General features: G+C 42.6%; 7 protein-coding genes across 12 annotated transcripts; 4 read left to right on the plus strand and 3 right to left on the minus strand.

Annotated features, from left to right (window-relative positions):
• Positions 1-335: 335 nt before the first annotated feature.
• atxn3 (ataxin 3) lies at positions 336-4823 on the plus strand. The gene is made up of 11 exons (XM_084013567.1): positions 336-446; positions 985-1149; positions 1238-1282; positions 1381-1466; positions 1556-1622; positions 1698-1785; positions 1867-1996; positions 2093-2256; positions 2404-2545; positions 2821-2885; positions 2971-4823. Exons 1-11 carry the CDS (start codon positions 423-425, stop codon positions 3021-3023), a joined length of 1029 nt encoding a protein of 342 aa, XP_083869693.1. The 5' UTR covers positions 336-422; the 3' UTR covers positions 3024-4823.
• Positions 4824-5383: 560 nt separating this feature from the next.
• serpina10b (serpin peptidase inhibitor, clade A (alpha-1 antiproteinase, antitrypsin), member 10b) lies at positions 5384-7452 on the plus strand. Its single transcript, XM_084013245.1, has 5 exons — positions 5384-5515; positions 5693-6319; positions 6405-6678; positions 6885-7032; positions 7120-7452. Exons 1-5 carry the CDS (start codon positions 5479-5481, stop codon positions 7309-7311), a joined length of 1278 nt encoding a protein of 425 aa, XP_083869371.1. The 5' UTR covers positions 5384-5478; the 3' UTR covers positions 7312-7452.
• Positions 7453-8096: 644 nt separating this feature from the next.
• ddx24 (DEAD (Asp-Glu-Ala-Asp) box helicase 24) lies at positions 8097-12682 on the plus strand (the record flags this gene model as incomplete). Of its 4 annotated transcripts, none has more annotated exons than XM_084012929.1 (10): positions 8097-8192; positions 8400-8685; positions 8749-9382; positions 9473-9934; positions 10025-10178; positions 10558-11070; positions 11565-11640; positions 11910-12098; positions 12189-12318; positions 12414-12682. In XM_084012929.1, exons 2-10 carry the CDS (start codon positions 8404-8406, stop codon positions 12680-12682), a joined length of 2709 nt encoding a protein of 902 aa, XP_083869055.1. In that variant the 5' UTR covers positions 8097-8192; positions 8400-8403. The 4 variants fall into 4 exon arrangements, with proteins under 4 accessions (XP_083869055.1, XP_083869056.1, XP_083869053.1 ...); XM_084012930.1 differs by having other exon boundaries at positions 8770-9382; XM_084012927.1 differs by having other exon boundaries at positions 8400-9382.
• A 260-nt stretch (positions 12683-12942) lies between these two features.
• On the minus strand, positions 12943-14591 carry LOC311015586 (ubiquitin thioesterase OTUB2-like). The gene is made up of 5 exons (XM_084012936.1): positions 14324-14591; positions 14100-14218; positions 13933-14017; positions 13272-13463; positions 12943-13152 (listed from the first exon to the last, which is right to left on the minus strand). The coding sequence occupies exons 1-5, from the start codon at positions 14405-14407 to the stop codon at positions 12946-12948; spliced, it is 687 nt and encodes a 228-aa protein (XP_083869062.1). The 5' UTR covers positions 14408-14591; the 3' UTR covers positions 12943-12945.
• Positions 14592-15014: 423 nt separating this feature from the next.
• ccdc197 (coiled-coil domain containing 197) lies at positions 15015-17625 on the minus strand. The gene is made up of 9 exons (XM_084012934.1): positions 17484-17625; positions 17353-17398; positions 17031-17207; positions 16781-16938; positions 16611-16693; positions 16334-16506; positions 16135-16245; positions 15929-16045; positions 15015-15855 (listed from the first exon to the last, which is right to left on the minus strand). The coding sequence occupies exons 1-9, from the start codon at positions 17588-17590 to the stop codon at positions 15670-15672; spliced, it is 1158 nt and encodes a 385-aa protein (XP_083869060.1). The 5' UTR covers positions 17591-17625; the 3' UTR covers positions 15015-15669.
• A 196-nt stretch (positions 17626-17821) lies between these two features.
• Positions 17822-24076, plus strand: LOC311015582 (ankyrin repeat and SOCS box protein 2-like). Of its 3 annotated transcripts, XM_084012932.1 has the most exons (9): positions 17822-19078; positions 19587-19785; positions 21510-21679; positions 21852-22007; positions 22088-22333; positions 22418-22589; positions 22734-23337; positions 23423-23576; positions 23704-24076. In XM_084012932.1, exons 2-9 carry the CDS (start codon positions 19664-19666, stop codon positions 23832-23834), a joined length of 1755 nt encoding a protein of 584 aa, XP_083869058.1. In that variant the 5' UTR covers positions 17822-19078; positions 19587-19663; the 3' UTR covers positions 23835-24076. The 3 variants fall into 3 exon arrangements, with proteins under 3 accessions (XP_083869058.1, XP_083869059.1, XP_083869057.1); XM_084012933.1 differs by lacking the exon at positions 17822-19078 and having other exon boundaries at positions 19245-19785; XM_084012931.1 differs by lacking the exons at positions 17822-19078; positions 19587-19785 and adding an exon at positions 20995-21223 and having other exon boundaries at positions 23704-24075.
• Positions 24077-24147: 71 nt separating this feature from the next.
• On the minus strand, positions 24148-25739 carry LOC311015584 (protein FAM181A-like). The gene is made up of 2 exons (XM_084012935.1): positions 25442-25739; positions 24148-25328 (listed from the first exon to the last, which is right to left on the minus strand). Exon 2 carries the CDS (start codon positions 25265-25267, stop codon positions 24506-24508), a length of 762 nt encoding a protein of 253 aa, XP_083869061.1. The 5' UTR covers positions 25268-25328; positions 25442-25739; the 3' UTR covers positions 24148-24505.
• Positions 25740-25943: the final 204 nt, after the last annotated feature.

A 25943-nucleotide genomic window follows, 5' to 3' on the forward strand; every position in this document is an offset into this window, starting at 1 on the left:
CATTACACAAATGGGATTCGTATGTGAAAAATTTAGCGTTTTTTCTTCTTATATTAGCAATATGCCTCTGGTCAAAACAAACATTTTGTAAACAAAAAAATCTGCTGCACTCGCCCCCTGGTGGTAGTCTTTAGATTATTCATACGTGATATGGCAATTATAAGGTGACGTTTTGAGTCCAGCTGTAATATTTTTGTAATATGTTGTTATATTAGGGGATACAGTGTATGTGTAGTAGTTGCATTGCTCTTTGTGCTGCATACAGTCAGTGATTTAAATGTCACTGATAAGGATTTGAACGTCGACAGCGCAGGTAGGATCCAGGCCACTAGAGGGCGATCGTTGAGATTGTCCCTTCTTTCCATGGCGACGACTGTTGCGGGGCTAAGGGTCAGAGTTGAGTGTTTGACAGAAAGCCGAATATGGATTCTATATTTCATGAGAAAGTAAGTTAAAAACCTTTTCATTTAATATATGAACCCCCAAGTAACCTGTCGTGTTTATTCGGAGAGACTTGGACCTTCTGCCGACGATTTGTTTACTGGCGCTATCTAGCCAATGTTGAGAGATGTTGGCAGTATTGTTGCCCAGACAGCTAAAATGTTAACTGCACCTGCTAACGTTAGTCAGAGATCATGAAAAGTTTATTTTCAGCCAGGAGAAACACATGTAGAACGTTCTCGAACAGCCGCAAACATTGTATTTCTGTCGGGTTGGTCAACCAACTGGCTTATCGTTGATATCTGGTCTTTATAAGACGTATTAAGAATAGTTGTGTGTTGTTCACGCAAGCTAGCTGTGTTATGTAGCTAACTTAGCTCTTATGTGTATGACTGTAACCGTGGGGACCAAATCCATCACGTTTTAGCATTGACGTTAGTTAATGCCATGCCCATGAAGCTACATTAAAAAGATTTCATCATGCTAACGTGTTAGAAGTGTAAACTGCGCCGTCTTATAAATAACTAATCCTTTTATTTGTAGCAAGAGGGCTCTCTCTGCGCCCAACACTGTCTCAACAACCTCCTGCAGGGTGAGTATTTCACGCCTGTGGACCTGTCCTCCATTGCTCATCAGCTTGATGAAGAGGAGAGAATGAGGATGGCTGAGGGAGGCATGGCCAGTGATGAGTATAGGACCTTTTTACAGGTGAGGAGATATACAAGTGCATTTTAGTTTTTAAGGCATTCCTTTAACACACCGTTTCTAACGTTATGTTCTGTGAATGTGTTTCTAGCAACCGTCTGGCAACATGGATGACAGCGGGTTCTTTTCAATACAAGTGAGAGAGTCCCCTTTTTTATTGTTACTTAATTACAGATCAATAATCATCATACATTTGTAATATAAATTCCCTTGTCTGTCATCTAATTCCGCTAGGTAATTAGCAATGCACTGAGAGTGTGGGGCTTGGAGCTAATCCTTTTCAACAGCCGGGAGTACCAGAGCCTGATGATTAATCCAATGTAAAGTTTGCAAGACTTTATTGAGTAATGTCTCTTGACTTGAAACCTTGAAGTTGATGGTGACAGCTATTCCTACTTTCATGTTTCAGAAATGAGAAAGCCTTTATTTGCAACTACAAGGAGCACTGGTTTACTATACGCAAACTTGGACAACAGGTATGAGGCACTTTTCATCATAAATAATGATAAAAACAGCTTGATTTACTAAAAACACTATGATTTCCATTGCAGTGGTTTAACTTGAATTCACTGTTGACTGGACCGGAGTTGATATCAGACACATATCTAGCCCTTTTCCTGGCACAGTTACAACAAGAAGGTATTGTAAACCTGACATTTATTATATTCTATGTTTAGTTATTGCAAAGCAGAAATCATTCTAAAAGTTGAATTCATGCAGGTTATTCCATATTCGTGATCCGAGGAAACCTCCCTGAGTGTGAAGCAGAGCAGATCCTTGGGATTATGAGGGTGCAGCAGCAGCAGCGACCAAGGCTTATTGGAGAGGATGAAGCCCAGACAAGTGCAGGGTATGAACTATATGCTGTGTGTGCAGACAGTACAATATGGAGTATGCTTCACATTGTTTACTTGTGGTAGCTGATTATGTTTTTTACTGTGAGCAGCAGGTCAGCAGCTCTGAATCAGACAGAGATGGCCTTTGGTGTGGAGGATGAGGTTGTGGATGAAGATGAAGAGCTGAAGAAAGCTCTGGCACTCAGCAGACAGGACATAGATGTGGAAGATGAAGAAGCTGATCTTCGCAGGGCCATACAGCTTAGCATGCAAGGTAAATGATAGGGTGTTAAAAATATAAGACCGTTTCTTTTCTTTGTCAAGATGAAATGAGGATGAATTAATGATTTAATAAATTACCATTGATCATATCAATGAGTACATTTTATTGTAAATGGAACTTTTGTTTTTATTGTAACAGGAGCAGTGATGAGCAACAAGTCCTCAGAGTCTGAAATGGTAAACATGAAATCAGGGAATGCTGCTGGAGGACAAAGAGGAGGCCAGAATGAGACACTCACAGCCGAGGAACTGCGGAAGAGGAGACAAGCCTATTTTGATCGGTAGGTTTAACCACATTGCCTGATGAATGCTTAACAGGGGGTTGGACACAATATTATAAACACTTATTAGCAATTCAGTCCAATAATCCTGCGATAAGCACTGCTTTGTGAAATGTTATGGTGTAAATGTATCCTCATTTAGGACTTTTTTGAGGCCATCATGTTTGTTGTTGAATTTAATTTATAGTTAGAACTGGTATTCATGATATTGTGATTGAGTAAACGGTAAAGAAATGCATGGATTCTGATGCAAAAGATCTCCGTTGACTTCTTAGGCAGCAGCAACAAGCTCAGCCGAACATTCCTCAACAACAAGACACAAAACCATCAGGTGGCTCAGGTATGAACATCTATGGATTTGATCAAAAAGTGTATCAGAGAAAGACATGAAATATACTAATTTAAGCCCTCTGCCCCTCATTCAGGATCAGTAGACACTGGCTCTGAAGAGGACCAACAACCAAAGCCCAGCCAGTGAAGGCGTTCAAGGTCTGCTGAGGTTGTTTACCAGCTGCCAGGATTGGCGACCCCATACAGGGGTAGTTTTGCTCCTTCCTCTAACCTTTTGCACATGCGAACATGAGGACAGTCAGAAGGCTGACACGTCTCCCCTGATTAGTTCGCTGACGGGCTATAGAGAAGAGAACAACGAAAAGGAAAAAGGCATCAGTTAGTCCAGTCTAACTGACCACAGAACTCATGATGCAGTTAATCCAAGTTTGCAATTGCCTTTTTACCATGGCGCCTTCTATTTCTATTGTACACTTTTTTATTCTCAGTTTTTTTTTTCTCTGCAAGAGATTGAAAGGGAGCTTCAGCATACAAAGGGTGTGTTTACTTGTTTGGGGATGAATACATACAGAGATGGGTGTTCTGTGAAAGCCAGGGAAGACCAATGTTAGGACCACAGATTAAAGTTTGATAGATAATGACTAACTTTACATTGGACTTGCATTTGTTGGAAATAATACACGATTCCAACACGGCCCCACCAGAACACCACGGTAGTTGTGACACAATTTCTTGAAGTGAAATATCTTTTAGCCAGCTGCATTAACACGTGTGGGTCATTTATTCCTGGCTTCATCAATCATTTTACTTGTGAACGTCTAAGCGTGAATTCCCAAGGTATTTAGAAAACAACATGTTTTTGATGTTGTGGCTTTGTTAGTACCTTTAAGTGTATAAGTAGGCATAATGAAACGTAAGGTTACACTGCTCATGCACTTAATTCTATGGGTGTTTCATCCATCTTTGGTGGACGGTGAACAAAATAATTCTATAGAACTATTTGCTGAATCTAAGATGCTTTTGACTGACGCATAGTTTTCATATCTTGGCCATAATAAGTAAACATGTAACGGGGAACAAATAAGCAATCTGTAAAAGGCATGAATCTGCAGCTGATAGATAAATACATAGTTAATTTTTCCAGCACAGTATGATCTCTTAAAACCAAAAAAGTTTGACGTGTGCAGCCAGCAACTCCGTATGTTGTTCCTCCTCATCATCAGTATTTAACATGAACCGAATACATAAAGAAAATAAATGATCATTCTCTCTTTAATGTCTACAAACAGTGGATAGTTTTACCCTGAAATTCTTTTTTTTTTTTTAAATTGCACTGATTTGACTTAACCTGTATTCCAGTAATACTTAGAGCAATGTTGTATGGATTAGTTGTAAAAAATATACATTAATTTGCACTGATGTTGCCTTGAGTTAAACCCATGGAAGCCATCAGCTGGTCGATGACCCCAAAATAATGAGAATAATGGGCGACTTTTATTTAACCTCACCATTTGTATAATTTAAGATCCAAAGATGGAGCAGAACATCACACACGAGTCACCGTGCTTACTCTTGGAAGAGTTTGTTCTCTTGGTGATGATGTTGCAACACACAACCACATTACAGCATTAAAATGGAGTTTGTTTACAGTTATCATGTTTTCTGGAACCAAATGACAGTTCAGCATGGATATGTCTTGACGCCTCCACAAATATATTGGATGTCATGCAACGTTTGACTTCTTGTGCTGGACGACTTCAAGAAAATTCCATGATTTCACGTTGGAACTGTCTTTTCTATTTAAAATGCACTTGCAAGAGTATAATATGTTGGTAGTTGGCTTTTTATCATTGCCTTATTTTCACTCACTACATTCTCACAATAAGTACTTGTCATTTTTCTTATATTCCATGTTACCATAGCACGTTCTTTCATTTAATGTATTAGTTCTTGTTCCAGGATTAAAGTGACATTCACTCCTCCTGAAGTTTGTCATGTCTCAGTTTTTTTTAACGCAGTTGACTAATAAGAGGCGGGAGACATAGTGTCTCAAAATAACAACTTAATATCTCAGAATAATACTACGCTAAGTCAGTTTTTTGAGATATGAGAGCATTATTTTGACAATGTATCATTATTTTGAGATTAGTCCATTTTTTGGGATCCTATCATAATTGTTTAGGTATTAACTCAATATTTTAAGTTTCTTGTTATTTTGAGATACTAAGTCAATATTTTTGGGATACTATGTCATTATTTGTTAGCTTTAAAGTCAATATTTTTGATAAACGCTCATTATTTGAGTTAGTAAGTCATTATTTTTAGAACGTTTCTGTTTTTTCTGACAGTGGCGAAAATGGGCTTTTCATAGAAATGAACACTATTTTTTTGACGAATGGCTTTTTTTTTCTTTTTCTTTTTTTTAGCTACGCGTTTTGCATATTATTGCGTCATCAGATGTGTGCGCTTGATTGCCATCACGTGCGTCTTCAATCACCTGGCTCGAAAAGAAAGTTCTTATGACATCGCCAACAGAGAAATGGCCCTGATGTTCCACAAACAGCTCAGACACAGCAGACGGCGTGTCGTAGTTAATATGTAACGACCAGAGTACACTTGCACTTTGTTTCACCAAATAGTAGATGGAGCTTTCAGAAGGGATCTTTCACAAGCTGAATGGTACGTATGACAGTTAGTCCGTCTTAGAATGAATACTTTTGAGTCGGATCTATTTAAAAACTGAGTTAACTCAAATAAGTTTGGTGGTTATTTAAAGCCTTAATGCACCTGATCATTTTATAGCAGATGGATTTGTTAAATTATCTTCATTAATATCTGCATCTCTGCATGTTTCAGGTTGTGCCATGACAACTCCAAATATGGTGTTACACAAAATGAAGATGGGATTCATTTTCATTATAGCCTACATGTGCTTCCTTGCTCCTGTCCACCAAGCGCGCAAACCAAGCGCCACCATCTCCGGTCTTTCCTTCCAAAACATGGACTTCGCCATGAACCTGTACAGGAAGATATCCTCCTCTCACGACAAGAACATCTTTTTCTCCCCCCTGAGCATCTCCAGCAGCTTTGCTGCTCTCTTAATGGCTTCTGATGGTGACACGCGCAAGGAAATACTGAAGGGACTCAACCTGGAGCAGCTGGAGCGGGCCGACCAGCCAGAACTGATCCCAGCACTCTTTCAACTCCTTAACGAGAACATCAAACAAAATGGATCACTAAAACTGGACCAAGGCATGGCCCTGTTTATGCGCGAGGAGTTTGCGGTGGAGGATGTATTTAAAGACCAGATCAAGACGTTTTTTGACGCTGATATTAAAAGTGTAGACTTTGCGGACACAAAGGGGAGTATCAACTTCATTAATGAGTATATCAAGAACAAGACTCAGGACAAAGTGAGAGATATGATTTCCACCCTGGAACCATTGACTCAACTCATGTTAATCAATACAATTTTCTTTCAGGGTAAGTTGGATCACTCCTTTTTGTAGTTTCGAACTTCCTCTGGGGTCGTTAATATAACATCTCAATGATATCATTCCCTCCACAGGAACCTGGCAGCAGACTTTCAACCCCAATTTCACAAACACTGCACCGTTCTACATCGATAACTATAATATTGTGCAAGTGCAAATGATGTTTATGGAGGATAAGTTCTACTCTATGGAAGATGTTGACCTCGGGGCCAGAGTGTTGACGCTACCATATCAGGAAGGTGTTTCCATGCTCATCCTGCTTCCCAACAGAGGCATGGACTACACTGTAATTGATGATGGGATCACTGCGAAGAGGTTCCTCAGCTGGATTAGAAGGCTGCACAAAACGTAAGTGCCTAATGTAACTGTGGAACATGTTTTACATTCAATACATATTTTCTATGTTTGGTTTATTTTAGCCATTAAGCACTTTTATGACATTTTCCCCAGAAAAATGTTTTCAAAACTCAATAAATAAACACTATCACATAGCTACAGCAACAGATAACAAGTGAGTCTACTCAACATGGCTGGCTGTATCTTCATGTTCACAGCAAACTGGAAGTCAACCTGCCCAAATTCAAGATGGAAGAGTCTTATTCCCTGCAAAATCTTCTACCAGATATGGGCATGGCCAGTATCTTCAGTAGTTCGGCCAATTTTACAAAGCTGAGTAAGGAAGGAGGTCTCAAAGTGTCAGAGGTTAGTATTCACTTTCACCTGTAACAGTACTTGCATGTTTCAATCTCTGCAGATATATATTTTTGAATCTCTATTGTAAAATCCCAGGTGTTGCACAAGGCTGTGATCGAGGTGGACGAGGCCGGGACCACTGCAGCAGCTGCTACAGCAATTGGCATTATTCCGTATTCCTTGCCCAGGACCTTCACTGTCAACAGACCGTTTTTCTTCTTCATATATCACGAAGCCACAAACTGCCTGCTGTTCATGGGGAGGGTGATTGACCCTACCAAAAACTAGCAGACATGACGGGGCTGTTTGCGTCCTGCACAAAGGACTGTGTTGATTTAAAGGCTGATGCATTTTTAAATCTTAAATTTAAAATGTGGGTATGTGCCTTTTCTGTAAGCCTATGCCTATATGTGGTGCTTATTAATAAATAATTTTCATTATTGCATCTTTTCTTTGGGATTTAATCACATCCTTTCAGCTCTTGGATAAAGATGTAAGTAAAAGGCGTACTAAGTGAGGGCCGTGTATATACATGTGAGCACCAGCACAGTGACACTTCAGCTTTTTGCCTCTTTGACCTTTATCCCCAACAGAATATTTATTGACATTTGCAGACTTGATGGATTATTGGGAAAAAAAACACGAACCAATAATAAATAAATAAATTATAACTAATAATTATAATAATAATTTATAATCATTTGACTCACAACCCTGATTGCTTCTTAGAAAATGAGAAACATGACCCTTTATTAATGCCTTAACATTTATGGGAACTTGGGTGATAAATCATGTGATGGCTCGCCAACAAAATACTTTTCAATGGCATTATAGAGGGGTTGCATCATAACTGGTGTATAAAAAATCTAGCATCATTATTATTAATAATCATTAAAGGTGGCTTATATGAAAGCAGTGCTAACATATAGAGATGTGAGAAATGTCTTTTTTAATTTTTTTTTTTATAAGAAAATAGGATTTTAATCAACATAGGACGAAGTATTACTGCCAGTGAAGAACAAATGAGAAGTCCCTTTACCTGCTGTTCGACTAATAAAGTTTTTTTCAAACCACGTGATCAACACTGTCATGGCTGCGCCCTCGTGTCGTGCATGGTTGTTATCATTTGGAACAACGTTTTGACACGTTTAAACCCCCAGGCAGCCAAGGTAGTACTGTTTGTGTCATTGTTTTTACTAATAGTTGTTGTATTGCTGTAAATACTTTGCTAAGCCAACAGGGTCTGATCTTTCGGAGTAGTTTTTACATAACGTTAGTATCGCGGCACAGAGCTGCCAGCTAACTTTACTTACTTAGCTTACTTAGCTTGACGGAGGCAATTGAATATATTCGCGTAACTCGGTATTTATTTGTAGGAAAATGAAGACGCAGAAGATGAAGCCCGGAAACAAGCGTCTGTCCTCCGGACTGCTAAAAAAGTACAAACGGAGCATCCACGTGAAGGGCAAATGGGCAGCTATAGAGCTCGACCCCAGCCTCTTCTCCGAGGAGGGCATGGAGGGTCTGGTGTGTTTTGAAGAACTGACAAATTACAGCCTGGTAGACTCTGACAAGGCTGCGGCGAAAGCAGCAAAGGAACTGGAAAAGAAGGTGAAGAAGAAGAAGGAGAAGAAGAAAACGAAGAAAAGGAAAGCCAGCGAGGTAGAGGCGGCTGGAGCAGAGGTAGAGGCGGCTGGAGCAGAGGGAGAGGCGGCTGGAGTAGAGGTAGAGGCGGCTGGAGTAGAGGGAGAGGCGCCTGGAGTAGAGGCAGACGAGGGGAGCAAAGAGGGAGAGAAAACAGCTGAACCGGCCAAGAAAAAAGCCAAAAAGAAGAAGAAAAATAAGAAATTGACTGCAAAGGAATCCAGCCAACCAGATGAAACACCTGTCAAAGTTACACAGAAGGACGGAGCTGCAGATGAAACGCCTACAAAAGACGCTTCAAAAGACACTGCGGTTGATTCAGGACCTGATGTTCGGTCAAAACTCACAAAGAAGAGCAACAAAAAGAAGAAAAAGAAGCAGAAGCAGCAGGTAGCAAATGATCAAATCCCAGAGGCAAAGCCAAACCAGGAGCCTCCATCAGAACTTCCGGCTGTGGAAGAAGGAAAGTCCAATCAAGAGAAAGTGACCAAACTCCCCAAAAGTAAAAAGCAGATCAAGAATTGGACAAATGCAGCAAATTCTGGCTCTACTGACCAAAATGCTGATGTGAGTGCATGGAACGACCTGTTCGTTCCCTCCCTTGTGCTAAAGGCCCTGAGCAGTCTTGGATTTAGCTCACCAAGCCCGATACAAGCCTTGGCTTTACCTCCAGCTATCAGGGATCGCATGGATATACTGGGGGCGGCTGAAACAGGTAAGAAACAAAATAACCTTTGTTTTTGTCCCATAATAATATGTTCTCATATTTCCAGAGGAGATGCTAATGTGAGCGCTGTCATTACAGGAAGTGGGAAGACACTGGCTTTTGGTATTCCCATGATCCATACCATCCTGGAGTGGAAGAACGGGCCGGAAAAACCTGTTGATGACGACAGTGAAGTAACCCCAAAGGCTGAGAGTTTATATTTACCAGCTGTAGATGAGTCCACAGTGGAAGAAGAAGAGGAGGAGGACCACATGGAGGCTGAGGGAGAGGAGGCTGACAGCGTGACAGAGCAGGATCAAGTTGACACAGATGAACACGACAGTGAAGACGACATTGAAGATGACGATCAGAAGCTCGGGTGTGTTAAAGTCATCGAAAATGTAGAGTTTGACTTTGACCCCACCACTGAAGCAGCAGCAGCAGAAGAAGAAGAACCTGCAGGAGGTCGGAGGCAGCCTCTGCTTGGGCTGGTGCTCACTCCCACCAGGGAGCTTGCTGTTCAGGTCAAGCACCATATTGATGCTGTCGCAAAATTTACAGGCAAGTCATCAACATTTTATGTTTACCTGAATAAAAAAATATAGACAGAATTATGAATGTGATGATACTCAAGATTTTACTGCTCTGTAGACATAAAAACAGCCATCATTGTGGGCGGAATGGCCCAAGAGAAACAGAGGAGGATGCTAAAGCGAAGACCAGAGATCGTTATCGCCACCCCAGGACGTCTGTGGGACTTGATCCAGGAGAAGCATCCACATCTGGAGAATTTAAGACAGCTCAGGTAAGTCACAATTCACACCTCCGTCTTATATGGTTTGGCAATATGGCAAAAACCAGTATGGCAATATCTTATTATTTATCTTATTATAGATACGGCAAATATAGAGTTGAATTATCAGATTCAGTATATTAAATGCTGTTGGTAACTATTTCATGTGTTCTGTTAGGGGTTTCCACATTGTGTAAAGATTCAGAGAGTATTTCTTTTTCTCAAGCTTGATGTAGTTCAGAAACATTTTGGGAAATATTGGGAATTTGACTTCACAACAGAAAGGAATATAAAAAGGTTTCATATTTCTATACTGCAGATAATTCACAGAGGTGTCTTAAATTTCTTCATTTACCTTTCATCAACTAACCATGGTTGTGTTATTCCAAAGGTGCCTTGTCATTGATGAAGCGGATCGCATGGTGGAGAGAGGCCACTTTGCCGAGCTGGACAATCTGCTGGAGATGCTGAACACCGTGCACTTTAATCCCAAGAGGCAGACGTTTGTGTTCTCTGCCACTCTGACCATGACCCGCAGCCTGCCCATCCGCGTCCTGCAGAAGAAGAAGAGGAAGGTGGACCAGAGGGGCATGCTGGAAGTTCTTATCGAGAAAATGGGCATCAAGTCCAAACCCAAAATCATCGACCTGACCAGGAAGGAGGCAACTGTGGAGACCCTGACTGAGACCCGAATCCATTGTCAGAAGGAGGAGAAGGACTTCTACCTTTATTACTTTTTGCTTCAGTATCCTGGCCGCACCATGGTGTTTGCCAACAGTATAGACTGTATCAAGAGACTGAACTCCCTGCTAGTTATCTTGGACTGTGCGCCACTGCCTCTTCATGCCAACATGCACCAGAAACAGCGCCTCAAAAACCTGGAACGGTTTGCTGAGAGGGAGAGGTGAGTTTTGCACGAGCTTGCAGTAAAAGTCTGAAACTGTTTTCCTCAAGTTAGGTTGGTTATTGTGTCCCTATGATGAAATATAAAAACCGGTTAGCTACGGCCTTCAGGCTTTTTCCGTTATGCACGGAAAGTCCTGCGTTATGTTTCCCATGACTAGTTCCTTTGTTGAGTTTCATAATCATGCATATTTAGAGAATACACAAGTTTGCACTCCTCAAAGGTGGAGAAACGGCTCGAGTGCACTTTGATTTGTCTCTACATGTGCTTGTGTTGCAGCATGTTTGGCAAGGTCTCTCTTAGTTAACAAAAAAACAAAAAGTGGAAGTTGAACTAAATAATTATACATTGAGATGTAATTAGTTTAAGCACATGACACGTTTATTTCTGCATGTTTGAGTTGTCACTTCCCTTGACATATATTCAACTTAAAACGTGACCATTTACTCATTGCTTACTGACCTGACACTTGAATTACAACATTTCATTCACAGTTGTGTTCTGCTGACTACTGACGTGGCAGCGAGAGGACTGGATGTCCCCAATGTTCAGCATGTCATTCACTACCAGGTAAGCCATGAGTATCGTCCTATATAAACTAGGTTACTAATGCCGAGCCATAGTGCAGGAGATGCTTTACTGTTATGCTGCATGTTGGTTACAGCTGTCAGAATTGGTTTTACTTTGCCAGATATGTGATTTGTAAGAGTTCAGCTGCATAGCCGTTAACATAAGTTGTGTATTACAGGCTGTTCTATGTAGTATATGCATAAAGAAAGCCTTGGTGTAGCTGGTACCTGGTGTAATTATTTCTAATGGCGTTCTCCTGTGAACATCAGGTTCCCAGGACATCTGAGACTTACGTCCATCGGAGTGGCAGGACGGCCAGAGCCACCAAAGAGGGTCTGAGTTTGCTGCTAATAGGCCCAGACGACATGATGAACTTCAAAAAGATCTACAAGGCTCTCGGGAAGGACGAGGACCTTCCCATGTTCCCCATAGAGACCAAGTGCATGGAAGCCATCAAGGTGAGATCCAGCATTCGATCCTGCCTTTACGGGACATTGAAGAGATTATATTCGATTGTTCATCGTTGAGTGCATTCATCCACCATTCAGGAGCGGGTTAACTTGGCCAGACAGATAGAGAAGATCGAGTTCCACAACAGCAAGGAGAAACAGCACAACTCCTGGTTCAAACAAGCAGCATTGGCCCTGGAGGTGGACCTGGATGAAGAGCTTTTAATTGGTGAGACTGACATGACACAAAATCTCTTGTAACAGGTTCCCTTTATTTAAAAATGTTAGAGTACAAACAACTGAATATGCTTTATATGTCCACAGGCAGAGGAAATGACGAGGAAGGTGACAGAGAGCAGCAGAGGGTGGTAAAGGGGATGAAAAAGCATCTGAAGCATTTGGTCTCCCAGCCTATATTCAAGAATGGGATTAAGACAAAGTACCCCACTCAAATGGGAAAGCTGCCCCTGCCTCTGACTGGGAGGGGAAATGCCCTGACCAGTATTTCAATGCAAAAGAAGAAACAGGATTTAAAGAAAAGTGCTACACCACAGCAAAAAAAACATAAGCAGAAGAGTGAGCAGCAGCAGTGACGTGTTATTGGAATGTGTATTTAGAGAGGCCATCTTTGATACGATTTATGTAATTGTTGATATATGTATTTTTTACATAAATGACTTTCAAATCATTTAAATACTTATTGCACAAGGTGCAAAACTGTATTTCCAAATGGTCCAAACTCTGTACACTGCAAGACTATAAAAATCTGTTTTCTCAAGTGTCCTAAAGCCCAGTTGGGATTTATTCAACCAAAGTCATTTTTCCTGAGTCGAGCCGAGTCCCCGTGGATCTCTGGTCAGTGTTGCGGTCGCGGGTAGAGAATATTATAATGTGATGTTTGGTAGAGGAGGTGCAGGGAGGGTTCGCCACCCTCGGGAATGACATGGTGAGCCAACTGCTGTTCGTCCCCCTCCAGAGAGACGATGTGGATGCAACTATCCAGGGCCTGCGACAGAGCTACGATGTCCACGTGGTTACACTCCATCGCCATGGCCTCCACTTCCTGAATGAAGGGAGCAAAGACGTTACCACACCTGACGGTTGTGTTCCCATCACTCATCGTTTGCAGAACTAGGATCTACTACTTTTCTCACTAGATGGCGGCAACACTTCGTTACTCACTTGCTGACAGTAGACCAGCAAATTGGGCGCCTCCACGAACTTGCAGAAGAAGTCGGCCTGGTTTTGCAGGTGTGCTGAGGTGAGCAGCCTGAGATACTGCACCACGCTGTCAGACGTCCTCTGCTCATTGAAGAGCCTGAGCAGCGTGTCGTCCTGCTCGTCGGCCTGGCACTGCTCCACAACGTTAATGACCTGCAGGAGAACACAAAGTAGTTCTCACACGTTGGTTTGACTAGTTCTACAAGTGGGCCTCGGATACTTTGACTTCCAGTCCCCTGCACCTTTTTAGGCAGAGATCTAGTAGCATGAGTAGACATGGGACCAATTGGTTTTGACTTGCACCACTTTGATCTGGATTACAGAGAACCTTCATGAGCAGCGGGGACGTGTTGCCAGATCAGAAGATAGCTTTTGTATGTTATTTGGTTCAGCAGCTGAAAATCACCACAACATTTTCACTCTTTATACGCCTTTATGGGTGTATTATGTCAAACGCACTTCCTTTTGTGGGAGCATTGTTGTGGCCTACCCAAAGCACCAAACTTACCACAGTCATGAGGGTCACTGAGTTGTTTTTCTTTCCCAGGCTTATTAGAACTCGTACTTTACTGACCCAATAAGTAAATAAAAAGTGTGACCGTAAAAGAAATGCTTAATTTACTGTGTTCAGGTGGCGTTTGAAGGAACTCTCGTCAAATCCCGCCGAGGCGAAGTCTTCGCAGGTTTGAACCATTTTCTCTTTGAACCTGGAAGTGAAAGCAGTCAGACGAGAACACCTTAAACTTGACGTGGCCCCAGTCTAGAGATGTGGTAGTAACGAGAACCGACCTCTGCAAAGCCCTGGCGTTTTGTAGGACCGACTCCAAGTGTGCGAAGCCGAGGGCTCTGTAGAAGCAGTTTCCATCTCCACGCACTTGTCGGACGGCGGAGAACTGGCCGCTTAAATCCTAACAAAGGACAATGATTGGGGTTATTATTATGCGGCGGGCAGTTGTTGAGCTACGAGGGATGGACATGAGTCATGACCACACCACCCCAACTTAATGCCCTACTTTATATTTGGCCTCCGGCGTTTGCTCGGGAAACAGCGAAGAAATGTCGTCTCGGCATGAGACGAGGCTGCCTGCCTCCTCCATCTGTCGACAAAACAAACACTTGGACTTCTTTCAGAGTTAACGGGATTCCGCGGTCGACCGTCCGCGCGACGAACTGTCGAAGCACAACACCATGGAAACGACGTAAAACACCCGAGTTTACAGTTTAGCAAGAATCCGCGCACGAGAGCTGTGCGTCAAAACGTTGTTGCAATCTGATTTCCATTTTTCTTAAAACCGGATGTTTGCAGATACCACGTGCTCCTGTTAAAGGGACAGTACAGGGTTTAGCTGAATGCTGATGCTGGAACTAGAAAACATGGCAACTTCTGTTACAAATAGAAATATTACTCTTATAAAATGTATTATCAGCCAATATTAGTAGAGTATAAAGTTATCAAAGTAAGTGCATTATAATGTATCTGATGTAAACTACTTTATACATAATAATGCATCATATTTATCTGTTTATATGTTTTAAATCTAAGTGACAAGCAGCTGAACTATAGCTGTCACATTATTGTTATAGTAAGTAAAAAAATGTCTAATAACGTATGGAGTATGAAGTAGCATAAAATGAAATGACTCCAGTAAAGTACAAAAGGGTCATTTCAAAATGTATTTGAGTAAATACCTGACAATCAAGAAGATTACAACAGCAAATTACTGACAATAATAAACCCCTAAAAAGTATGTCTCGATGTGTTTTGCTACTTTTACTGTGTTGCCTGGAGGAGCAGCATTGCAACATAGCTGGTGATCACTGTTCGCACGCAAGGGCTTTAAAAACACATGTCTGACAACGTGAAGCAAGCCAGAATGAGAAGTTTGCTTTTTCTGCAATAAAGGACTTACAACAGGAGAGTCAGATTCTGAAAGAAGCACCATATTTATTGCATTTAACTGATAGAAATTGCATGGATACCATTGCATGTACCATTTTGATGGGTATTCCTTCCTGTCTGATGCACATTCTCAAAATTCCAATGCTTGATGCTACACTTGATTATACCTCATTTTCAAAATCGTTTTGAAATTGTAAGTGCACAATTTGGTGCTTAGCATTATGAACACTCAAAACACATCAATATCTTAACACAAGGTTCCTTCAATTGTTTTTCCCAGAGTTTTAATTTCCACGCATCTTGCATTTTTCATGATCAAATGTAGTTTAATTAAGTTTTCATACTTGTTATGGTGTATATTTGCCTTATTAAACGACCAAGGTGAAAAACCAAATTACACACTCAACACATGTAATTTCTGTAAGCAGTGATAACGTGGCAAGTTCTAAAAGATCTTCATCAACTCATTGTTTCACTCTTTCTACTGACTTTACTTGAACTTTTGATTTGTTTTTTAGGATCGATGATTTTCGTTGACCCCTTCTCTCTTTTGTCCGTCAGAGCTGTTCGACTCATCATGGCGGACCCCGACTCCATCAGTCTCCTCGCTCTCCTCTCTGTGTCGGCCTTGTCCAGGATGTATTCCTGAAATCATACTCTTAGTCAGTTCAAAGGTAGGTAAAGGAACATGTTATACTACGAGTGACTAAGTTATTACCTTCACCATGTCCATCATTGTCAATATATTCATGTTTTCCAGGGGTCCATATGTTGCTATGTAACACTGCTCTGCAAGGTTGTTGATGGCCATTAGCAAGCAACCCACTTCCTCGACCTGATGATGGCACATTTGACAGCGTTTCTATACAAAACATCTGCAAATGAGCTGAGGATCAGTTCCAACTCATAATCTTGAACGCATACCTTCTCTCTGGACAGGCCTTGCTCCATCAGCAGGTTGGCCTCCGCCTGCTTGTTTTTCTCTTTGAGGGTTTCTAACTCACCCTGGAGTTCAGACAGTTCCTTACTGGCCATCTGCAACACACATGAAAACTCTTAACGGGTTGTCGAGCACTGCCAATGGCAGAAACATTTGCAGTGAATATCTGCGTGTGTGTCTGACCAATGTTTTAACACTGTGCTCCTGCTTCATGATCTGCAGTTGTCGCTGCCGCTGCTCCACCTCCTCCTCCAGGCGCCCCAAACGCAGCAGCAGCTCCCGGTGGGTGACGGACAGGGTCTCGTGCCGCCAAATGATGGGCATAACCGAAGATTCAGACCCATTGTCAAGGTAAGCTGAAAGAGAGCGTGTAGTTTGGTCCATATAGCCAGTGTGTATTAACTTAAAACAGAACAGGTTTGTGTAAAAGTGTGGAAGAATAGAAGTCAGTTTAACTCACTACTGGGGAGATAATCCAGCGTTTTCATCAAGTAGTCCTCATAGATTTTGTATTTTGACATCCTCTCTTTTAGAATGTGCTGTCTGTGAATTGAAATACGGCAAAACTGAGGTTAAAAATGACTTAATGAGCAGGATCTTCACATCAAGGCTTTGGTTGAGAGTTCTCACCTGGCTCTAAGCTGTTTCAACTCCTCCGTGAGTTCTTCTATCGTTCTCTGCTTTGAAATGTTAAACTCACGTGCAGCCTCATACTTCTTAAGGGCCCGGCGTCGCTTCACTTCATTTTCAGCCACAAACTTCTCAAACTTCATCACCCTCTCTTTAGTCTGGGTGGAAATACAAACCTCAACGTCATTTGTTTTAGGACAATGTCAGCAGTGAACACTCTTTCAAGTAGTTTCAAGGGGTTTCACTTCACCTGCTGTTGTTTTATTTCCAGTTCAGACCTTCTCCGAGCCAGAGCCTCCACACAGTTCTTAAATTCCTGCCGTTTAAGTGTCAGTTGCTGGTCCACCTCGTGCAACTCAGCCTGTTTCTTCAGAACCAGGGTCTTTTGCAAAGTGTTCACTCCTCCCTCAAGGACTCTGCTTGAAGTCTAAACACATTTTTTACATTTTTTTAAACACTAAAGCAATTTGTATACCCACATGTCTTAAAAAGCCACACTTTCATTTATTGTATTATTATTTTTATTTCGTGCACATGTTATATTTATTGCATGCTTACTTATTCTGTCTTACCTCTGTCACAACAGGTATGTGGTTGACATTTTCCTCCTTTCTGTGTCTGAGGAGAAATAGATTTTCAGTAATCAATAGCTTTATAAACGCTGTCTTCCATTACATAATAAAAAAGCACAGGCGTGAATTACCTGGTGTCCTCCGGTTGTGTTACAAAAATGTTTCTTATTCTGTTTTCCATCGTCAGTTTTAGACGGGGGTCGCTGCTATCTAAGGCTGGAAGGGAAGAAGTCATCATGTTTTTTCTGTTTGTTTGTTTGTTTTTGCAGGTTTATTATCCGGTAATCCTGGCGAGTAAACACGTCCTGCAGTTATTCCACGTTCGGACGACCAGAAGAACGGCAGTCTTTTCCCGGATGTTTTCCTGGTTTTGTGGAGCTGTTGCCTGGGAACACACGGCGAGACAACAGGGAATGTCCCGGGATCGTTTCTCCGTTGTCATGGCAACTGCCAAAGAGGCGGTTCTGTTGTACCGACTGAATGGGAGGCATAGAAATGAGATCGTTACAGGGAGAAACGAGGAGAAAATGAAGAGCGCTCACTCCGATATAATCCCCGTGAACCGTGGAGCGAATCCAAAACTCTACCTAATCTGTCGAATTAACCAGTAAAATATGTCCCACATTGAACCCAAGTGATAAATAGCATAATAATAACAATAATAATAATTTAAAACTTTCTATTGAAAATCCCATTCAGCCACCATAAGATAGTCTTTGTGTCATGAACATGAAAACAGTCCTCTGGGGTTACGCTCGAGGCCTACATCTGATCAGCCAAGGTCAAAGGTCAAAGTGAAGTCACAAAAACATAACACACACTCTGTGAAAAATGTCTATTATTATTGTGTTGAATAGAGAACAAAGCTTCATGTAAAGAGCACATTTGAACTTGCCATATTGTAATGATTTAACTTGTTGCAATGAAACCCCACTCCTCAGTTTTACCACTATGTTCTCTTATCTTCTTAAATAACAGCCGTGCACTAAAACCCACTTTTATGATGGTTATAATGTTCCGTTTTTTGTTGGAAACTAGAGAAGCGTTCTATCAACTTCCATTGTTAATGAGGGCAGAGGGATTAATATGGATTTTAGATCCACTATTTTGGATCTAATATATATGGAATAAACATATCTTAAATAAAGCATCACGCTGGTGCCAATGTACAACTTGTTTTTACACATTTATTGAGGATTAATTAGAGATATATAGGCCTAATACATTGGGTGTATTTTTAGAAGTAGGAACTAACAAATAACAGTGTGTCTGCAGTTCCTGTCACATGTTAAGTGATCATAAAAGTACTAAATTATTATTTGTTTTGTGGGTTCTGCTTTTTGTAGAACTACCTGGATTCAAAGAATTGGAAATCGAAAGAAGAATTTTCGCAACGTAAATTTGTCTTGCCAAATAAATGTGTGGCCAAAATTTGGAAACTGCGTCCGAGCCAGTCTACCCGGTCTAGTTCCTCCAGCTGTAAACAGACACGCTGACAGACTTGTTTGGGGTGAAGTAAACCTGAAGCCACTTCCAGTTTAGCTGCAGGAAGCATGTTAAACAGACGCGTCAGAAGAAGGGATTATGAAACAAACATCCCCTGTCATTGTTGTGTGCATTTGTCACACTTCATTCATGCAATAGAGCTGCAGAAGGATACTTCTCCACATGCATTTGCAATGTTCAAGCCATTTCTGTGAATGACGAAGAGGAACACTGTCGCGTGGTGAGTTGAAGTCTTTGAATTACAGTTGAGGGTTTCCAGACAATATTTAAAACTGTTTTACACTTGGTCAGCCAAAGTGTGCTCCTCTTTATGTGTATGTTTTATCGTTAAACAGTATCTTCTTGAACAAGTCATCTTTGAGCAAATAAACGGTAGCTTAGACTTTCTGCTGCATAACTTGGTGTGACACTACACACGACCTCACCTCAGCATTGCCTCTGGAGCAGCAGAAACAAGTGGAATCAAACCCAGTTGAACATGCCCTTAAAAGGCATCCATCCCCATTGCCTGAGCTGCTGCTCGCTGATGTCTGCCAGTGCAGATTTCAACTCCGTCAAATGAGCTGGTCTCTAATCCACACAGTATGACTGTAGAGTGTGTGTGTGTGTATTACACTGTGTGTGATGGTGCGTGAGCTTTTCCTTTAGGAGACTTTGCAGACCTGTTTTACATTTGCTGCTGTAAGTGTTCTGACTTTGGTTTTCTCATCGGTTATATGGACCATCAGCCTCGTTTCTGGTCTATGAAGAAGACACGCTGGTGGATGTCCCCGTCCTCAGACTGGACAGCACATCTCCTCCTGTGATGATCGAAGTCAGTAGATCCAGGTCTCTCTACCAGAGACTAAATAGTGATATCAAAGACAGGCTGGCTGTCTTCTCCCTGAGTCTCCACACTTCAGCTAACTCAACTGTAAACTGGCTCAGGTGAGGAAACATGATATTACTTTTTAAGGCACTTTTTAAAATCAGCAGTATAGTAAGCTCATGCCCATGAGATATATAAATAAATAATAAAACAATCCTGAGATATCCCTTTGACAAAACTAATAGTCGTTCTTAAAGTAATATGTTTTTAAATGGCACGTTATTAGTTGTCACAACAATAAATCAGCATGAATAGTTTTCTGTGCTGAATATTTGAAGTACAAACATTGGTGTTGGTTAAATTGTTTGAATATGTGTTGGCTTAGCTCAGTGGGGAGGGGGAGAAATAAGATAGATATATAAGTTATAATACGATTTACTCTCCTTGTAATATAACATTTTTACAGGTTGAATCGTTGCTCGACAGTATTTAAGTAGTTAACATAATAAAAATGATATTCCATTATCATCCGTTTTTACTGTAAGAGCATGCAGATGCATTAGCAGGTTTAAACTCCTCCTGCTATTACTTTAATTTCCTGTAGATGCCATAGATGAGTATGTGTTCTGTCAATGTAAAAACCCTCCCTCTTGTGGAGAAATACAGCTGCTAAAAGTGAATTAGTGAGGCAGTTAGAAAACCAAAAGGTGCTTCACGTTTTAGAAAAAAGGCCATGAACATGAATAATTATGTAATTGTGCCCATGTGACTCAAAGCAATAGGGAAAGACATGACCCTTAAATCTTTTAGGTGGCATATCAGGGGAAATCACTGTCTTAGGACAAGAGAAGCTTGTCTCGGAAAATTGAATTTTTTTTTACAGATTTCCTCATATTTGTGTGTCTTCCAGCAGGTGAATCAGGTGAAGCAGGTCCCAGTCTTTCTAAAATGGTAACTAGCCCTGGTTAGGCTCTATATTCTAGTTGTATGTTCACATAGTAAGATTCACACAAAGGTCAGGACTGCAGTCAGTGGCATTCAAAATTGAGTAGTGTCATGAATAATGGTGGGTCCATCTTTAATCTCCTGTACACATTGTAAACCATCACTTCATGTTTTCCCTCTTAGTCCTATATTGTTCCAAAAAAACCTTTAAGTGAGTGTTTTTTTTATTATGCTATCTGCTTGTTTAATGTGGAAACCAGCCAATGACATAATGGCTCCGTGCGAAGAAAGACATCCCGTCTGTATTATCTCCAGTGCTGTTCGCCTTATCTCTGCATGTCCGAGTCATATATGGATAAACCCGTCAGCCCGCCGCCTGACTATAGTCCCAAAATAATCTGAGGCGGCACAGCTGAGCTCCGCTCGGCGCTGCGCGAGGAGAGCACAGCCGAGAAAGACTCTCTCGTCCACAGTAATGACGAAATTCGTCTATTCCGAGTACCTGTCTCAGTTCCGTAACGCGGGAGGGAAATGTAAGAACGTTGTGTCGCGACTGCGAGGAGATGGGAGGAGAGGAGGAGACGCTCACAGCGACGTAACGTCAGAACCGGAGTGAGTCTTTTGTTATCGTGGCCTGTTCGACGCGGGGGGCTGCGCGCGCGCGCATTTGGGGGGGTCCATGTATTCAAATGCATGTATATGTATATGAGTCCGACAGGTTTGATCTTGATTAATTTAATGATGTATCACACCACTTAAAAATGCTTATTTAAATTAATTGAATCCCCTAAAAAATCATGATGATGTGAGATTTGCATCCAAACTACAACCGTTTGTCTAAAATGATACGTTGCATTTATGTATTAGTCAATTAAGGTGTTTTCTCTCTCTTTTTAAGGGATGTTGAGCCGGTGGTCTTTGCCATCAGGAGAGGGGATGTTAAGGCTGTTAATGATCTGGCAACATCCGCTCCTCTCAGCCTGCTGAAGGAGAACAACGACGGGTGGATACCTCTGCACGATGCTGCCTTCTGTGGACAGACGGAGTGCTTGAAGATCATACTGAGGGGTATGACACTGAAATCTTTACTGAGGGTCCCAAACGGTTGCTCAGTTTACTCACAAAAGACAAAAACACAGATCTATTCAAAGAGGTGTTTTTGATGCTCTTTTTGCAGATTCTCAAAATGCTAAAGGAGCCGCCTGACTGGTTTGTGTAATATGTGTGTTTTCTGCTCCAGCCCATCCAGCCTCGGTAGACAAACGGACCCTGCAGGAGCAGACGGCCCTGCTGCTCGCTGTGTCTTGTGAACACTCGTCATGTGTGCGGTGCCTTCTGGAGACAGGCGCCGACCCTGACATCAGCAGCAAGAACAAAGAAACCCCTTTGTACAAAGGTGCAGCTCAAATCAATTGGATCCAACTGAACTATTTAAGGAAACATGCGTGGATAACCAAAACAAATGTCTTTCTGTAGCCTGTGAGTTAGGGGATGTGGACATGGCGAGCCTCCTCCTGTCCTATGGGGCCACTGCGAACCAGCGGTGTGGTCAGGGATGGACGGCCCTCCACGAGGCTGTATCCAGGAACAACACAGACATCTGTGAGATGCTATTAAGAGCCGGGGCCGCAATCAATCCACCGAATACCTACAGCATCACACCACTCATTGTAGCAGCTCAGCGAGGAAAGACGAGGGCGCTCTGCTACCTTATTGGGAAAGGTACTTTTCTGCACACAATATTCCCCTTCTCATGGTTTTGAAGCCCATTTCGAGGTTATGAAGCAACAATGCTTTTTTCTGCAGGTGCAGATGTGAACATGCAGACGTGTGATGGTGTCACAGCGCTGCACGAGGCCAGTAAGAATGGCCACGCCGAATGCGTTGCAGTGCTGTTGACTAAAAACGCAGATGCCAACAAACCCACCAACTCAGGACTGCTGCCGCTGCATATTGCTGCCCAGTTTGGACACCCAGAGTAAGGACTATAACATGTTATGATTGTATTATTGTAAATGATGAAGTGTGGTACCATCAAGTGGTGATGGTGAATGGAGATAAGAGTGGAAACTGCTTTATATTTGTCGTCTTTATGTGTTTTGTGTCCTCACTTTGTGTCCAGGATCGCGTCCCTTCTTGTCCCAGTGACGAGTCGAGCCAGGCTCCGCCACAGTTGTGTCAGCCCCCTCCACCTGGCAGCAGAGCACAACAGACACGCTGTGGCAGCTGTGCTACTCAAGACAGGTGCGGACGTAAACGCCACACTGGCCCACAGTCACTCCGTCCAGTACGCTGATCGCCGAGCGACAGCCCTCTACTTTGCGATTGCCAACGGCAGCACCACGACAGCGGAGGTGCTACTGAACGCCGGCGCCAGACTGGACCTGGATCCGGTCAGTCCTCTGCTGATGGCCGTGCGGCAGGGCTCTGGCAGCACTGTGTCCTTACTGCTGGAGAGAGGGGCTGACGTCAACGCCAGAATCCCCTCTTATGCCACCACGTTCCCGGCTGTTGTTGCACTCTGCATGAGCAATCTGCCTCTGCTCAAGTGTCTTTTGGACAATGGCTGTGATGCCCTCTCCTGTTTTACTTGTACATACGGCTGCGCTTCTCACCCGACAGCAGGAGGATCCCACATAAGAACTGCTGGTAGCAATGGACATGTTTTGCAGAATGACAATACGCTTCCTTTATACAGCAGCGAGCCGCCAGAAAGAGCAACACAGGTGTGAAAATGAGCGAAAACAGTGTCATGGATTTCACAATAACTGGAATGTTCATTATAAGTTTTTCTGATTTTCTCCTCTTCAGTTCTGTGAGTGGATCTCAACGTCGGTCATGTGTAAATGGGCAGGACCAATCATAGACCTGCTGCTGGAGCATGTGGGTCATGTTCAGCTATGCAGCAAGCTCACCGAACTGCTGGACGGCCGAGAAGAGTGGCTCGCTGTGAAGAGGAAGTCATGTAAGCGTCTGACAAAATCATCCTGACATGCAAACATGTCTTTTTCTGTCTTTCACTTCCTCACACATGCAAACAAAGCACATTTTTTTCAATATGAAAGCAACAATCCTCTGTGTCTCGTCAACAGCGTCACCTCGTCCACTGCTGCACCTTTGCAGATTCACGATTCGAACCCAGATGAGGAGCCACAGACTGAAATCCCTCACAAGTCTACCTCTGCCAGACAGACTGATCAGATACCTGCGCCTGGCTGACTGACTTTAAAATGAACTTCAAGCAATATAGGCATAGGTGTGACTATATTTATCATTCTGTGTTTCTTTTTTTAGTGGCGTCTCCTATCTTTAATCTGTAAATGCAATCCTCAATGTGTAAAATATCTATTTATAACATGTAAAAATGTGACAGTACGTTTCTTTTTATCTATCTCAGAGTGTTTTGTAGTTTCACAGAAACCCTCCATGAAAGTAAAAAATAATCTAATGCCCAGAGGAGTTCTTGAGGGAAGTTGAATCGTTTATTTAAAAATAAAAGTCATTGTTTCAAATGCCTATCAAACATTACTTTGACAAAGGAAAAGCAATCTATGTCCCACAATCTATTCTCATAGTTGAAAGAGAAAACTAAAAACAGGACGTTCTTCATTCACTTCGTGACTTTTGATGCTGAAAAAGAGCAGTCATCCTCTGCAGGAACCTAAAAGTAGAAACCTTTTAACTTACTGTCAGTTTTCAGATACTTTGAAAGGCATCAGACTGGCATGAAAGTCAACACGAGTGCAAATTAGTCCTTTAGATTTAAACAATAAAAATAGATGAAGCGTCACAGTAAGTGCTTGATGAAGTGTCTCGTGTTGAAACGTCGGCAGATGAAAACTGTTTTGTCCTATTTACACATTTCCTGTGTGACTGCTCCATTAGCAGGGGGGGTTAAATGAACCCAAACACACTGAAGATCGGTGACTGGACGGTGGGCTTGGTCGGGATGGGTTTGACCACAACGTGCGTGTGAATGTTCTGTCCGTAAGGATGCTCGGGTCTCTCTGTCTCTGCTGCCTTGCTCCACAGTCCCAGGGGCGGATGGGGGACGACAATGTGACTGTGGAGGATCTGGTGTCCGTGGTACTGGAAGGGGCAGCAGCTGCACACGCTCACGCAGTGGTGAGAGCTCAGGTCCAATTTCAGCAACTCTTTCTCCGCAGAGCTGCGTCGACTGGACGCAGACAGAGTCGCCTTTGCGTCATCGTAACTCCTTTTCCTCTTTTCAGTGTCACTGCCCTCTGGTGTGCCTGCGTGGTTCCCTCTCAGTCCCGAATGTGAGTTAGTTTGGGTCAACTTAGGTTCCTCCCAAAACGAAGCCGGTAGTTGGCGTTCCCTCATAGGCACCTGCTCCCCTGCGCTCCCCGCGTTCTCCGCGCACTGAGCGTCCGAGCCGGGCTTCTCTGCGACCTTCGCACTCTGGTGAACGGTCCCCACCGGTTTGGCGCAGCCGTACTCCGCAGACCTGTGCGTGTGGCATCTCGGGACTCTGGAGTACTTCTGAGAGAAACGTTTCAGTTGTTTCTGCAGGTATTTCCTGTGATCCACGGAGCGTCGGCACGGAGCCGACTTGTCCAAGGCCGCTTTGATGTCGCTGGACGCCAAATTGACAAAATTCAACAACGTCTTGACCTCACTGTCTGCGTTCGCCATTTTTCAAAAAAGGTTTTGATCACATCAGTCCATGTTGGTGCTATAAATCCAACAACAAGATCTAAAAGGAAACCAGAAACACAGTTTAGGCTTTGCGTAATTGCGCATTTTTCTGTTATAGGAATTCTGCAACAAGCCTAAATTAAATGTGATATATTTTTTCAGATAACTCACCACTGCTGGATGAATCCAGACTCTCTCGACGCCGCAGTCCAATACTTTTCTCCAAGCTGCAGTAGGAGCACTTCAACAAGTTGAATGAATATAAACTCCTTGTAGTTATGGTGCTTCCCTTGAACCAATCAGCGACCCCAGGCCCCTCACAATGCACCCCAATCAGCCTCCAAGCGCCCCGGTATCGAATTCTTCACCATTGCAAATTGTTGTCATGGAGACCTGGAAAAGGCCGCGGAGGGGATGCGATATTTCTCCGACACGGTGATTTCCGCGCGTTGGCAAAATATCTCCTAAAATCCAGAGTGTGCATGAATAAAAAATGAGTGGAAGTTTTGCTCGAATATATACATTCTTACTTTATTCTGGAGCTGGTAAAGTTGGGTCTTTAACATAGATACCCTTCATACCCTCCCCAAGAGTGATGTCAGCTGTAGGATTGGGGGGGGGGGGGGGGGATCTAAAGAGTGCATAACCATGGAAAGGGTCTTGAACGCTCAAG

This window comes from Eutrigla gurnardus (genome assembly GCF_963514095.1).
Source record: "Eutrigla gurnardus genome assembly, chromosome: 7".
Taxonomy (NCBI): Eukaryota; Metazoa; Chordata; class Actinopteri; order Perciformes; family Triglidae; genus Eutrigla; species Eutrigla gurnardus.

Bases quoted from the DNA above. Each gene is read 5' to 3' on its own strand.
- LOC311015582 (XM_084012931.1), top strand. From the start codon at position 21,087: ATGACGAAATTCGTCTATTCCGAGTACCTGTCTCAGTTCCGTAACGCG. The intron at 21,224-21,509 runs GTGAGTCTTTTG...TCTCTTTTTAAG, and splicing joins GACGTAACGTCAGAACCGGA to GGATGTTGAGCCGGTGGTCT. The intron at 22,334-22,417 runs GTACTTTTCTGC...TTTTTTCTGCAG, and splicing joins CTGCTACCTTATTGGGAAAG to GTGCAGATGTGAACATGCAG.
- LOC311015586 (XM_084012936.1), bottom strand. From the start codon at position 14,407: ATGGAGGAGGCAGGCAGCCTCGTCTCATGCCGAGACGACATTTCTTCG. The intron at 14,219-14,323 runs GTAGGGCATTAA...GTCCTTTGTTAG, and splicing joins CGCCGGAGGCCAAATATAAA to GATTTAAGCGGCCAGTTCTC. The intron at 13,153-13,271 runs GTGAGTAACGAA...CCCTTCATTCAG, and splicing joins TGCTGGTCTACTGTCAGCAA to GAAGTGGAGGCCATGGCGAT.
- ccdc197 (XM_084012934.1), bottom strand. From the start codon at position 17,590: ATGATGACTTCTTCCCTTCCAGCCTTAGATAGCAGCGACCCCCGTCTA. The intron at 16,507-16,610 runs GTGAGTTAAACT...GCTCTCTTTCAG, and splicing joins GCTGGATTATCTCCCCAGTA to CTTACCTTGACAATGGGTCT. The intron at 16,246-16,333 runs GTCAGACACACA...TGTGTGTTGCAG, and splicing joins AGCACAGTGTTAAAACATTG to ATGGCCAGTAAGGAACTGTC.
- atxn3 (XM_084013567.1), top strand. From the start codon at position 423: ATGGATTCTATATTTCATGAGAAA. The intron at 447-984 runs GTAAGTTAAAAA...TTTTATTTGTAG, and splicing joins ATTCTATATTTCATGAGAAA to CAAGAGGGCTCTCTCTGCGC. The intron at 2,886-2,970 runs GTATGAACATCT...CCCCTCATTCAG, and splicing joins AAAACCATCAGGTGGCTCAG to GATCAGTAGACACTGGCTCT.
- serpina10b (XM_084013245.1), top strand. From the start codon at position 5,479: ATGGAGCTTTCAGAAGGGATCTTTCACAAGCTGAATG. The intron at 6,320-6,404 runs GTAAGTTGGATC...TTCCCTCCACAG, and splicing joins CAATACAATTTTCTTTCAGG to GAACCTGGCAGCAGACTTTC. The intron at 7,033-7,119 runs GTTAGTATTCAC...GTAAAATCCCAG, and splicing joins GAGGTCTCAAAGTGTCAGAG to GTGTTGCACAAGGCTGTGAT.
- LOC311015584 (XM_084012935.1), bottom strand. From the start codon at position 25,267: ATGGCGAACGCAGACAGTGAGGTCAAGACGTTGTTGAATTTTGTCAAT.